Raw genomic sequence first — 12,015 nt, 5'->3', positions numbered from 1 at the left:
ATCGGTAAAATGGGGCTGTTAGTAACTCCCTTGTATAACTTGTGAGGATTGAATAAATTAACACATGAACTTAGAATCGTGAGTGGTCCAAGAAAAGAACTCAATAAAAGCTAGTTAATATTATGATTGTTCTTACCTTTAACTAATAATGCAAAGTGACAGCAAAGTACAGCCAAATATATCATGGAAAGCCAGTAGATGACACAGTTGTTTGTCTTTTTATTTTTCAGATAGATTTATAAAACAAACATGCTCACGTTACAGATCTGTAAGATAGTAGAAAGGAAAAGAAAATCACTATCACTGATAGTCATAAAGAAAACCCCTAATCCTGCTGTTATTAACATTTCCCTGTAATGTTTTCTCCTCTGTTTTTTTTTTGTTTGAAATCTTTCAGTTCCACATTCACTACAGTGTCAAGCTCAGTTCTGTTGCCTGACAAACAACCCCCTTGTCCTCACACCTGGGCTTCATTCTCTCCCTGACGTACCATGCAGCCCCCTCGTATTATATCTTCATGCTTTTCTTCACTCACAGTGCGTGGTTCAGTTCAGGTTAAAAAGCATTTATAGAGCTCTCAATTCTAAAGTTACAAACTCAAGCAAGTCTTGGACCTTGAGAAGTGCCCAGTCTGGTTTCTGCCTGACAACCCAGTCTCTCCTTCCCTCTTGCTCGGTCTGTCTGGCAAGCGGCTGCTCCCATGAGCAGAGTCAGGGCAAATGAGTCCTCCTTTGGGATACCTTTCCTGACTTTCTTTCATAGGCAGAACTGATGGGTTTGGTGTTTGAGGAATTTCTTGTGTCCCCCACCCAGTAAGTAGTACTCTAAACAAATTTCTATCAGGGCACTGTAATACTGTAAAGCACATACTGTTTTCTTATCTGTCTTCTCCTGTTGGACTAGAAGCTCCTCGAGGTCAGGGAACAGGTCCAATTCATCTCTGATTCCCCAGTACCTACCCAGGACAATGCTGATGGTAGGTACTAAGTAACACAAATGGAAGAACGAACCTGAATTGTTGCGTTGTTTCAATTATGGTTTATATCTATAAATTACTGGACCTGTTTATTTTTCACTTAATATTTTATCTCAAGTAATTTTCATATTGCTGCAGTTAATATTTTAATAGCTATTTAATGGTCCTTTTGAGGTCAGCACTGCCCAGTAGAACTTTCTGCACTGACAGAAATGTCCAGTATCTGCACTGTCTTAATACGGTGGGCACTAGTCACATGGCTACTGAGAACTTGAAACGTGGCTGGTGTAACTGAGGAGGACTCAGTTTTTCACTTATTTTATTTAATTTAAATTTCAATAGCCACATATGGCTAGTGCCTACTGTAATGGACAGTACATGGATAGGCCATCATTTCTGAATACTTCCCTTTAAATAACAGATGAGACCTATGTATAATTATCACATTGTTTTTCAAGGGAGTAGCATTTGAAATGTGTTTAAAATATTTTAAAGTCTAACTATACTAATCATTTCCTCCTAAAATTTTTATAATCTCATAAAATATTTTAAGAACACTTGTACTTCAATATATAGTGCAAAGGTAAATACCAACACCTATCCATACAAGGAATTCCAAATTCATGGGCTTTAACTAATTGAAAATTATAAATTGTACCTACTGGTACAGTTGTTTACCAATGCTTCAGGTTTGTTTTGTACTTATCCTCTGGAAATATGCTTTATGTTCTTTCATACGATCACATGGCTAATTTAAAAGTTGGACCTTTATTTTTTTTTTACTATTTTAACAAGGTGTCTCATTGATACATTTGAGTATATTCCAGTTCTTAAAAATCATTAAGTACATGTAGTAGCTTGTGTACACATTACACGGAAAGGTCTTGGGCACAGTGTCAACGTGAAGACTATTGAATAAACTTTACCAGATGTGCCTCTGAGTAAGATTGCCTCTCCAGCCAAAGACCAAAAGCTTGCTCTTGAAGATAAGTTTGATCTGCTTCCTGCCCACTTTGAGAGTTTTAGTGCAACCCACACTGAATCCTTATTCAAGCAACTTACAATATTCTTGGAAACATAGCTCAAATGTGTTTTCCAAACAGAAAAACTCAAATAACAGCAGTAAATTCTTAATGCTTTTGAGATATCAGATGTCAGATTATTGCTTTCATTGGTCATGACTGCTATCATTTCCATGACACATAAGCCACAATTATCCACTTGGATCTACATGTAGGTATTCTGGTAGTTATTATTTTGGCTGTATTTTATTATCTAATTTGAATGTTGTAATAGTCACAATACTGAATTATTGAATAAAGACTTGCAATTTGGGAAAATGATTAAAAATTTGAGGTGATGGATAGACAAGATTATGGTTTAGCGGAACTATCAAGTTTTGGTTACTACTGGTCACCCTATTTTGTCCAGATGCACATATACTATAGCAGGCAGAATTTTCAAGATATCCTAAGACTCCCATCCTCTGGTTATTCAGTATAATATACATACTGCTGTAAAAGGACTTTGCAGATGGAATTATGGTTACGAATCATCTGACCTTAAAATACGAAGGTAATCCTGAATTATACAGGGGGACCCAAAGTAATTATATGGCCTGTTGCCAACAGAAGAGGAAGACAGAATAGTCACTCAGAGAAATACAGTGGAAGAAGGAGAATGGTTGTGGCAGGAGGGGACATCAGAGCAATTCCAAGAATAAGAAGTGTTTTTTTATACCTTAATTTCTCTGAGATGTAGGGGTCCAAATGTAACCTGCAAGAGACCTCTTGTAGCTAAGGATGGCCCCCAGCTTACAGCCAGCCAAGAAACAGGGACTTCAGTCCTACAAATTCAAGGGTCTGAATTCAGCTAACAAACAACCTGAATGAGCTTGGAAACAGATTCTTTCAGAACCTCCCATAAGGGCCCAGCCAGCCGACACTTTGATTTTAGTCTTGTTAAATCTGGAAAAGAGAAACCAGCCTAATCACCCCAGACTTCCCACCTACAGAAGTATGAGATAATAAGTTTGTATTGTTTAAGCTGCTAAAGTTGTGCTGATTTGTTACAGCAGCAGTAGAAAACTACAGATAAAAAATTAATCATTCAGGGATCTGGAGGAATATTGAGGTATACACAGCCTTAATACATATGTTCGCTTATCCATATCTAAGTATGGTCTTATGTTAAAATGTAAACCTTTGGGGTGCCTGGGTGGCTCAGTCAGTTAAGCATTCAACTCTGGATTTTGGCTCAGGTCGTGATCTTGCAGTACATGAGCTGGAGCCCCACATCAGGCTCTGCACTGGCAGCGTAGAGCCTGCTTGGGATTCTCTCTCACCCTCTCTCTCTGCCCCTGCCCTGTGCTCAGTAGTTCTCTCTCTCTCTCTCTCTCTCTCTCTCTCTCTCTCTCAAAATAAATAAATAAACATTTAAAAAATAAAATGTAAACTTTTATTTTTTAATGGGAATGTCTCAGTGTTTCCTAATGTTGAGTTTAATTTATACATAAATTGAACTTAAATTCATGTGGTAGAAAGGAATAGGTCATAGGAAGGAACTTATAACTTCTTTGTTTGGCTCATGAATGTACAGTATAAAACTAAGGTAGATCAAGAGTTTCTTGAGAGTAGGGACCATGTGTCATTTGTCTTCATATCTGTCTCCAGATGGAGGCATAGTAGACATTTAATAAATGCTGTTATTCTTGTATGTGTTTGCTTGTCTTTTTGCTCTAACAAAAAAGTTTACTTTAAAAACTCTAATTTTTCTGTTTTTTTCCTGTAGGTTATGCTTTCGAATCCAGTGCTAGAAAATCCAGTGAATTTGGAAGCAGCCCAAATGCTGATTAAAGATGAATCTCTGTACAAACAAATAGTTCTAAGATTTTTCAACCAACCATCACAATGTAAGAAGTGCCTACTGTTTTTTGCCAATTATTAATTATACATTTATGCAAATGAATGACCTAGCAAATAACTGTTACATGAGGGAATGTTTTTTGTATCCATTTTCAGTAATGAAATCATACTAAGATCTCTCCTACTGTACTGCTTTGTCAAGCTACTCAGTCATCAAAAAGCCAGTCAAAAGTTGTTCTTTAAAGGTTATCAGCAATCATAAGCTTAGTATTTTTAAATGTTATGGTCATAAGGATGGATGGTACTGACTGAAAATTATTTACCCATCACAAAGACATGACATCTGATTTTAACTCTTCGGTCTATAATGGATATTTCCCAGATTTCATCTGCAATACCCCAGATCTTACTGATCTGGAACTCCTTTCCTCTTGATTAGCAAGCAATATGTTTAGCTTTTTGTTCTGAAGAGTTCTTCCTCAACGTATTCCTTCTAAGAGTCCATGTGGAAATGACACCTGAAGCTCTTGAATCTTTCTGCTCTATTGACCAGTGATGTGTGACCTCTTCATGACTTACCCCCATCGTCTTCACTGTTTCTGTGTTAGCAGAGTAATGCTGTTGGCTTCTTATGACCAGGGAGGTTTGCCACAAATGAGGGTTAGGCCCCTAGGGACAGTTCTTTCCTCTATGTCCTGCCCCTCCCCCTTCTAGCGGCACACGGCAGCCATGTGTCATAGCTGGTATTACCTCCCCAACAGCAAGCCTTGCTGTTCAGACTCACTCTCTCAAACTGAGCTCTCTGTACTTTTTTGTTTAGATGTCCCCTGCTTCTTTTTCCCTTCCCTTTGTAGGGCTTGCCAGTCCATTAGCTAGGTCTGTACAATTGTGACCAAGTTCAAGTGCTCCTCCATAGGACTTCTGGGTCTGGTGCAAATCAAGCAGTGATGACAGGCATCTTTTTCAGTATCTTCAAACACGTCATAATAGTCATGGAGTCCCTCAACCAATCCCTGACAGTTTTGAAACTGGTTTGTACACAGAGGAGTCTGATCGCTTCACTCTGGCCACATTTCTGGCCCACTGGAATACTATAGCCTCCACAACTGTATCCTCTACACTCAGTTACTATTTGTGGAATGAATGAATAAACAATTTATATCACTTAACCGTTCATTGAGCCCTACAGTACCATCATTATAGACAAAGATTCTATAACAAAGCTATGTCCACAGTCTAGTAAATGGAAATTTAAAAACTGGTTTTAAAGGATTTTCTATAGCAAATGATTCTGTGCAATAGATTTTGGGTTTGCCCTGCAAAAAGGAAGGATGAGAAAAAAAAAAAAACTTTAGAGTCCTTCCTTTTGTCCTCCTGTCTAGTAGATGCCATCCTTCACTCCTTTTGGTTCTCCAGCTGTGCCATAAAGTCAGACAGAAAAGCTGCCCCAGTTGCTAAATCTCCCTGCACAGGAGCAACAGAGCAAATAGAACTTTGGCAGGTTTTCACCGTATTCTTTAGTTATGTTGGTGAAATATGTGGAAATCCAAGACAGTAAATAGTTATCAGCTTGCTTGCCACCTCAGCCAGACTATGAGTGGTGGCCTAGGGTTCCATAAAGAGACTGACTTCCTGCAGCTTCCAAGGGCAAGAGTGTCCATGATACAGCAGAGACAGCTGCTAAGGGGGTGGGAGGCAGGGGAGAAGTAGCAGAAAACTTGTTCTAAATTAGAGGGTATCAAACTATGTGGATTTCTGTGAAAAACTTCATCCAGTGAGAATAAATTACTTGTAACACTTTAGAAAAAAAATTTTTAATGTTTATTTATTTTTGAGAGAGAGGGAGAGACAGAGCCTGATGCAGGGCTCATACTCATGAGCCATGAGACCATGATCTGAACCGAAGTCAGACACTCAACGGACTGAGCCACCCAGGTGCCACTACTTGTAACAACTTGAAAAAAATGTCTCACTAGAATACTTCAAGAGTCATCTTTCATATAGTTTAAAAGATTAATAAAGAGAGCTATAAAATGCTTAAAAGGAATTACCATAGTTTTAGATAACCCAAAACTAGAACAGATAGTTAATTGTATAAAAGAGAAACTCAAGAGGCAGCAAATTGTATCCTCTCTGGAGGCATTGATTATAGGCTAGAACTACACCCTCAGTACCCAGTGTACTGTCTGTTGGTAGGTATTGAATAAAAACTTGTAGAATGAATGAATGAAAAACTGCATGTAAACTTAGATCCTGATTTTACTTCATAGTTTACAAAATGCTTTCACACACATTTATTCATCTGATACTCAGCCTCTTCCTCAGTGAGGAAGCTGAGGGTCATTGGTGAAGTGGTTGGCCCTAGGCCACAGAGAGCAAGCTGCAGAGGTCAGACCTTCAACCCAGGCGTTCCCCTTCCCTTGTGCCTCCAAATTTAATAGGATGAGCATAAAGTCATTCATTTGGGATCAGAGCATTAAAACTCCCCAGGAAAGAATAAGAGAGAGCTGACTTGTCAGCAGAACTCCCTGAAAAACTTCTTGGGGAATTTATTTGATCACAAACTTAAGGTATAGAAAGTGCCTTTCCACCAGGTACCTGTTGTATGAAAATCCTACCCTACTCTGGTGTGCTGCACTCCTCATCTGGAGTTACCAGCATGCTCAATCTGGAGCATCACATTCTCTGAGCTGAAGAAACTGTGTATGTTTAGCTAATGGAAGAAATGATAAAAGGCAGCTGTAAAAGCTGTTTTCAAATATTTGAAGGGCTTTCATAGAGAAAAGGGCAATTTCCTCTCTGTTGTTCCAAAAAACCGAAGTAGCTGCAATCAGTTCTGCCTTCCACAGGCCTACTAGGTTGTAGCCACTATGGTCCAGAATCTGCAGGCTTGACCCTGCCTCGTGCTGGTACATACCTTAAATACATGGGGACTTCTCCCTCATAATCAGTGGTCTGGAATTAATTTCATTAGCCTAAGCCTAAGCCTAAGCCTAAGCCTGGTATTTGGTATGCAGACATGCAAATGCCTCTCATTCCCCAAACTTTCCATAACGTGATGTTTGTCTAGCCTGAACATCTAGGTCTCAGGTCTCTGCCTTGGCGTATTGACAAGAACACGCTAAGCTGTGAGCTCAAACCCAGATGATGGAGGTCCCAATGACCTTGCCAAATTCTGCCATCTTCTTTGGGACTGGACCCTGTCTCTCTTACTGGTAACGAGGGTGTTCATGTACACCAGACTGCCTGGGACAGTCCTGCTATAATTATTTCTAACACCCCCCTTTACTCTGTGCTCTGGTTTGCGCAACAAATTACATAGTCAGAGGCATCTGGCATCTCCAATTCCTAAATTGTTTCCCAGGTTCTGAAGTGTAAATTCACATGCTTTTTATTGGTGTCCCCTCATCATGTCATTTGATTTCAATTTTTTGGCTAAGACAGTTACCACTTAACATCTTTCACCTTGATGATTTTCTGCCTGTTTTTCTGTTGCTCTCCTTGAGGTTTTATACTTTAGTTTTCTTCTTTTATTACTATTTTATTGAGGGTTTGGAAAGAGTGTACATAAAACCATTTATTCCTTCTTCTAAGTCAACCAGATTCCTTTCATATTTTTCTTTACAGTGAGAGATGACAGGCCTGAGTCACTTAAAGATCCAGATAAATTTATCAGGTAAGTTTTTCTTTTTTTAAAAAAAAATGTTTATTTATTTTGAGAGAGAGAGCACACATGCACATGTAAGTGGGGGAGGGGCAGAGAGAGAGGGAGAGAGAGAATCCCAAGCAGGCTGTCGGTGCAGAGCCTGATATGGGGCTCAAACTCATGACTCTGAGATCGTGACTTGAGCCTAAATCAAGAGTTGGATGCTTAACCAACTGAACCACATATGTGCCCCAGGTAAGTTTTTCTTTATATATTCTATGTCAATTCCTTCCTTTTTTCCTTCCTTCCTTCTTTCATTCCTTCCTCTCTCTTTCTCTTTAATCTCTACACCTGACATGGTGCTCGAATTCATGACCTCAATTTATTTACTAAAAGGACTATTGATTTAAACGGTTTATATTTTTTTATCATAATTGAATTTTTACTTTATTTATTTATTTATTTACTTACTTACTTACAGTTTATTTATTTTTGAGAGAGAGAGAAAGAGAGCACAAGCAGGGGAGGGGTAGACAGAGAGGGAGAGAGAATCCCAAGCAGGCTCTGTGCTGTCAGACACAGGACTCCGTCTCACAAACCATGAGATCATATCCTGAGCTGAAATCGAGAGTCAGACACTTAACCGGCTGAGTCATCCAGGTGCTCCAAATTTTCACTTTTTAACCTAGAAAAGGAAGTAGATCTCTTTTCCTCTTACAATGCTTTTTTTCTTAATGTTGTTTTTGGGAAGAATGTGGAAAAGTGATTGAATTCTTTGTAGACTATTAAATTAAAATTTAATGTAATTATATGAACTTGCCTCTTCCTTTAATTTTCATTTTTTATTGTGGATAAAGAAAAAACATGTTATCAATATAATGAGCACAAACCATTTACACATCATAAAAAGCCAAGCAATTAGGGAAATATAAGGTCCCAGAAGAAAATGGTGGGAGTTAGGGATGAATCCATTGTACCTTTTAGGAGATAACATGAAAATGTGGCAACAGTTTAGCCATGAACACCTGAACAAGGTACAGGACAATGTTCTCATTTATAGTTCTGCAGTATTTAGTTTCTTGAGCATTTCCATCAGCCTTAATTTTGTAGTCAGTCAGATATAGAAGACAGTTAACTAGTGTTGAAATGACTTGCTTCAGCTTATGCTTTCTTGACCGGCCCTATATAAAAGATGAGAAAGTTAGGTAACTCAGGTGGCTTCGGTTGGTGAAAGTCTTGGAAAGTTTCAGGAAGGCAAGTACAATCTAATAAATAGTGCACCCTGTTGGCATTCAGTAAAGGACATCACTGCCCCTTAAACTTATCAAATGGAAAGAAGCAACTTACCTTCTTGGCACAAAATGGACCTGTGGTAAATAGTTGTTGAATGTGCCAACACTGTTTTATCTCCTCTAAAACATGAATGTCCCTGGAATTTTACAAAGCTCTTTCTATTTGTGGTATAATCATTTGCAGTGCATAAAAGTACGGTGCCAGCATTTACTAATAAGGCAGCGAAATGGAGGCCAGAAGAACTTCTGTGGTCTCAGCGTTGGCTGGTCCTCTGAATAAAACCCAGAATAAATGAAGCCAGAATCAGGTCTTATCTGTGGTGTTCCCATAGTGCTAGCCTGCAATCTTTAGAGAAATCTCTAGGGCTCAATTGAAGCAATATAATCTATATTTCAATGATACTCTACACTCCTAGTATATAGGAGGCTGCAATTTATTATATATCTGTGGCTCCAAATGTTTACCCCTGGTACATTTGTTATGGGACAAAGCTCAGTTATGTCTAGCTTTTAATTTTTAAAATGTTTTAAATGTTTGTTTGTTTGTTTGTTTGTTTGTTTTTGAGAGAGAGAGCATGAGCATGGGAGGGACAGAGAGAGAGGGAGACACAGAATCTGAAGCAGGCTCGAGGCTCTGAGCTATCAGTGCAGAGCTCGATGCGGGGCTCAAACTCGTGAACCACGAGATCATGACCTGAGCCGATGTCGGATGCTCAACTGACTGAGCCACCCAGGTGCCCCTTGTTTTTAGTTTTTATGTAGACTTGTACAATGAGGTCTCACAGAAGTTATTCCAAAAGAGATGCTGCTCTTAGCATTGTCTGTCTAGCACCATATGCTAGGACTTTACTTTATGAGCTAGAAGTATTAACCTGACTACAGAAATGAATTCCAGAGGCCTAGCCAGACAGTTAAGACCCTGTTTCCAAAAGATAAAGCAAAACATAGGTAAAGTCTAGTCAGTTGAGTAGAATATAGTCAGGGGAATCCAGTTGATGTTCCGTAATTAAAAATGGTTTAGGCTTGTGCTTATCACCTGGGAAGTTTGCACATGGGCTGTAGGATGCCACTTAACAAGATATAGGGCGACTTCTGGGAGAACAGCTACTTACTCATTTATTTAAAATATATTCACTGAGCATTTGCTCTGTAATAGACACTGTGCTCCCATACTGGGGACACACATCTGAATAATATATAATCTTTGGTCTCACATGATTTATAGTCTAGGATTGGAAGCTCTCCTCTGAAGAGAAGATAGTGCGGGGAGTGTGCCTGACTGTCCATCCTATAGGACCATATAGAGAGCAACTTCTACCAAAAGATGTAGTTGGAAGGCCACAGGGCTAATACCAGGATTGCGGCTGGGGGGAATGCTGAAGTCAGAGGGAATCATATTTAAAATGAGTCATATTGAGTAGAAAATTCTTCTCCTGTAGCTTTTTTTTAAAGCCCTCCTTTAGAGGCTTATATTTTTTTCACCAAGTCACCTCTCACTGGTGCTACCTCTGTTCAATGCAATCTAACATTCCATTGGGCCATACCTATTAATTGTTTTATTACATTAATACTTACAATATAGTAAGTCCTATTACAGAGATGAGATCTAGATGTTGGAGGAGCATAGAGGAAGAAATATCTTCCTAAAGCTTGGACTGCCAGAGTGGGAGGAGGGGCATATAAAGACCAGCTTCCAGGAGAAGGTGATGCCTGAGGTGATTTCTAAAGGGAGAATAGGAATTCACCTACAGGCAAGAGGAGGACATTCAGGCAGAGGGAATAACGCATTCAGAAGCATGGAAGTGTGAGAGAGCATATTTCTCCACCACCTGACCCAAGGGAAAGTAATTTGACATCCAGAATAAAAAGTAAAAATGAATCCAGATGCCAGGGGCAACCAAAGTGTATCAGGACCTGAGGTACAAAACTAGAAGTTGTGAGGGAGAAGGGGATTGGTTGCTAGATATCAAGAAAATAGAAGTGTCTTTTTGGACATGATTGTGCAGACTTTTACTTACTAACATTAAAAGGATGCGAAGGATGGGTTATGAACTATCACATATGTTAGTATCTGAGCTAAACCTTCTGGAGAACTTGCTGCAGTGTGTACATCAGCACTTGCAGCTTCACCTTGCTTCTTTATGTTACAGAGACAGCTTCGTTCCTTAAACCCCTGAACCAGCCCCTGCCAACTTCAGACTTGTCTTTGGCAGCTTCTTCACCTCTCTCAGCCCTCGCGGAATGAAGAGAGTTAGCGCCGTGCTCTGGACTGGTCTTTGTCTTAAGGGAATGTTGTGGTCGGTGAGATCTTCCATCCAGACCATGCAGATTTTCTCCATATCCACATTAAGGCTGTTTTGCTTTCTATCATTCCTGTGTTCAGTGGAGTAACACTTTTAATTTCCTTCAAGAGCTTCTCCTTTGCCTTCACAACTTGGCTGTTTGGTTCAAGAAGCCTAGTTTTCAGCCTATCTCAGCTTTCGATACGCCTTCTCCCTAAGCTTAGTCATGTCTAGCTTCTGCTTCTCTTCCTTACACTTGAACGCTGAGACCATCGCAGGGTTATTAGTTGGACTAATTCCAATATTGTTCTGTCACAGAATAGGGAGACTGGAGGAGAGGGAGAGAGACAGGGGAACGACCAGTGGGTGGAGCAGCCAGAACACTCACATCTGCCGATTAGGTTTGCCATACTGCACACGTGTGGTTCATGGCACCCCAAAATAATTACCATGGTAACATCAAAGATCACTGGCCACAGATCATCATAACTAATATAATAATGGAAAAGTTTGAAATATTGTGAGAATTACCAAAATGTGACAAAGAGACAGGAAGTGAAAAAAAGCTGTTGGAAAACTGGCACAGATTTGCTTAACACAATGTTAACACAAACCTTCCATTTGCAAAAACTGCAGTATCTGAAAAGCACAATATAATGAGGTATGCCTGTATTTCAAAATTAAAAAAAAAAAGTTTTTGAAGAAAAGTATTCAAATTTTTTTTGCTGAATAGAGAAAATGGGTATAGCTCCAAACTTCCAAAGTCTGATTCTAAAATCTGAGATTATTACACGAAAGAAAAATTATAGGCCATAACCTCTCATAAACACAGAAGCATAAAGCCTAATCAAAATATTAGCAAATTGAATCCACTGATACATAAAAAGGGGTAATACATCATGACTAAGAGGGCTTCATTTCAGAAAAGCCAGGTTGGGTTAAAATTTTTAAATCA

The 12,015-nt window shown here is 39.2% G+C and overlaps 1 protein-coding gene across 1 annotated transcript in view; it reads left to right on the top strand.

The window, feature by feature from the left end:
• UBE2U (ubiquitin conjugating enzyme E2 U) overlaps nt 1–12,015 on the top strand; it is a 33,172-nt gene that overhangs the window by 8,981 nt on the left and 12,176 nt on the right. The window contains exons 5-6 of the mRNA XM_047082308.1: nt 3,767–3,887; nt 7,468–7,516. Of these exons, the coding sequence (XP_046938264.1) occupies nt 3,767–3,887; nt 7,468–7,516 (170 nt within the window). The remainder of the gene's footprint in view (nt 1–3,766; nt 3,888–7,467; nt 7,517–12,015) is intronic.

The sequence above is a fragment of the Lynx rufus genome, unplaced genomic scaffold (assembly GCF_022079265.1).
Source record: "Lynx rufus isolate CCGP_SWC_20201006 ecotype Redwood Valley unplaced genomic scaffold, mLynRuf1.p SCAF_2, whole genome shotgun sequence".
Lineage (NCBI taxonomy): Eukaryota > Metazoa > Chordata > Mammalia > Carnivora > Felidae > Lynx > Lynx rufus.
The sequence above is the reverse complement of the archived record's forward strand: the minus strand, read 5'-3'. Positions and strand labels throughout refer to the sequence as shown.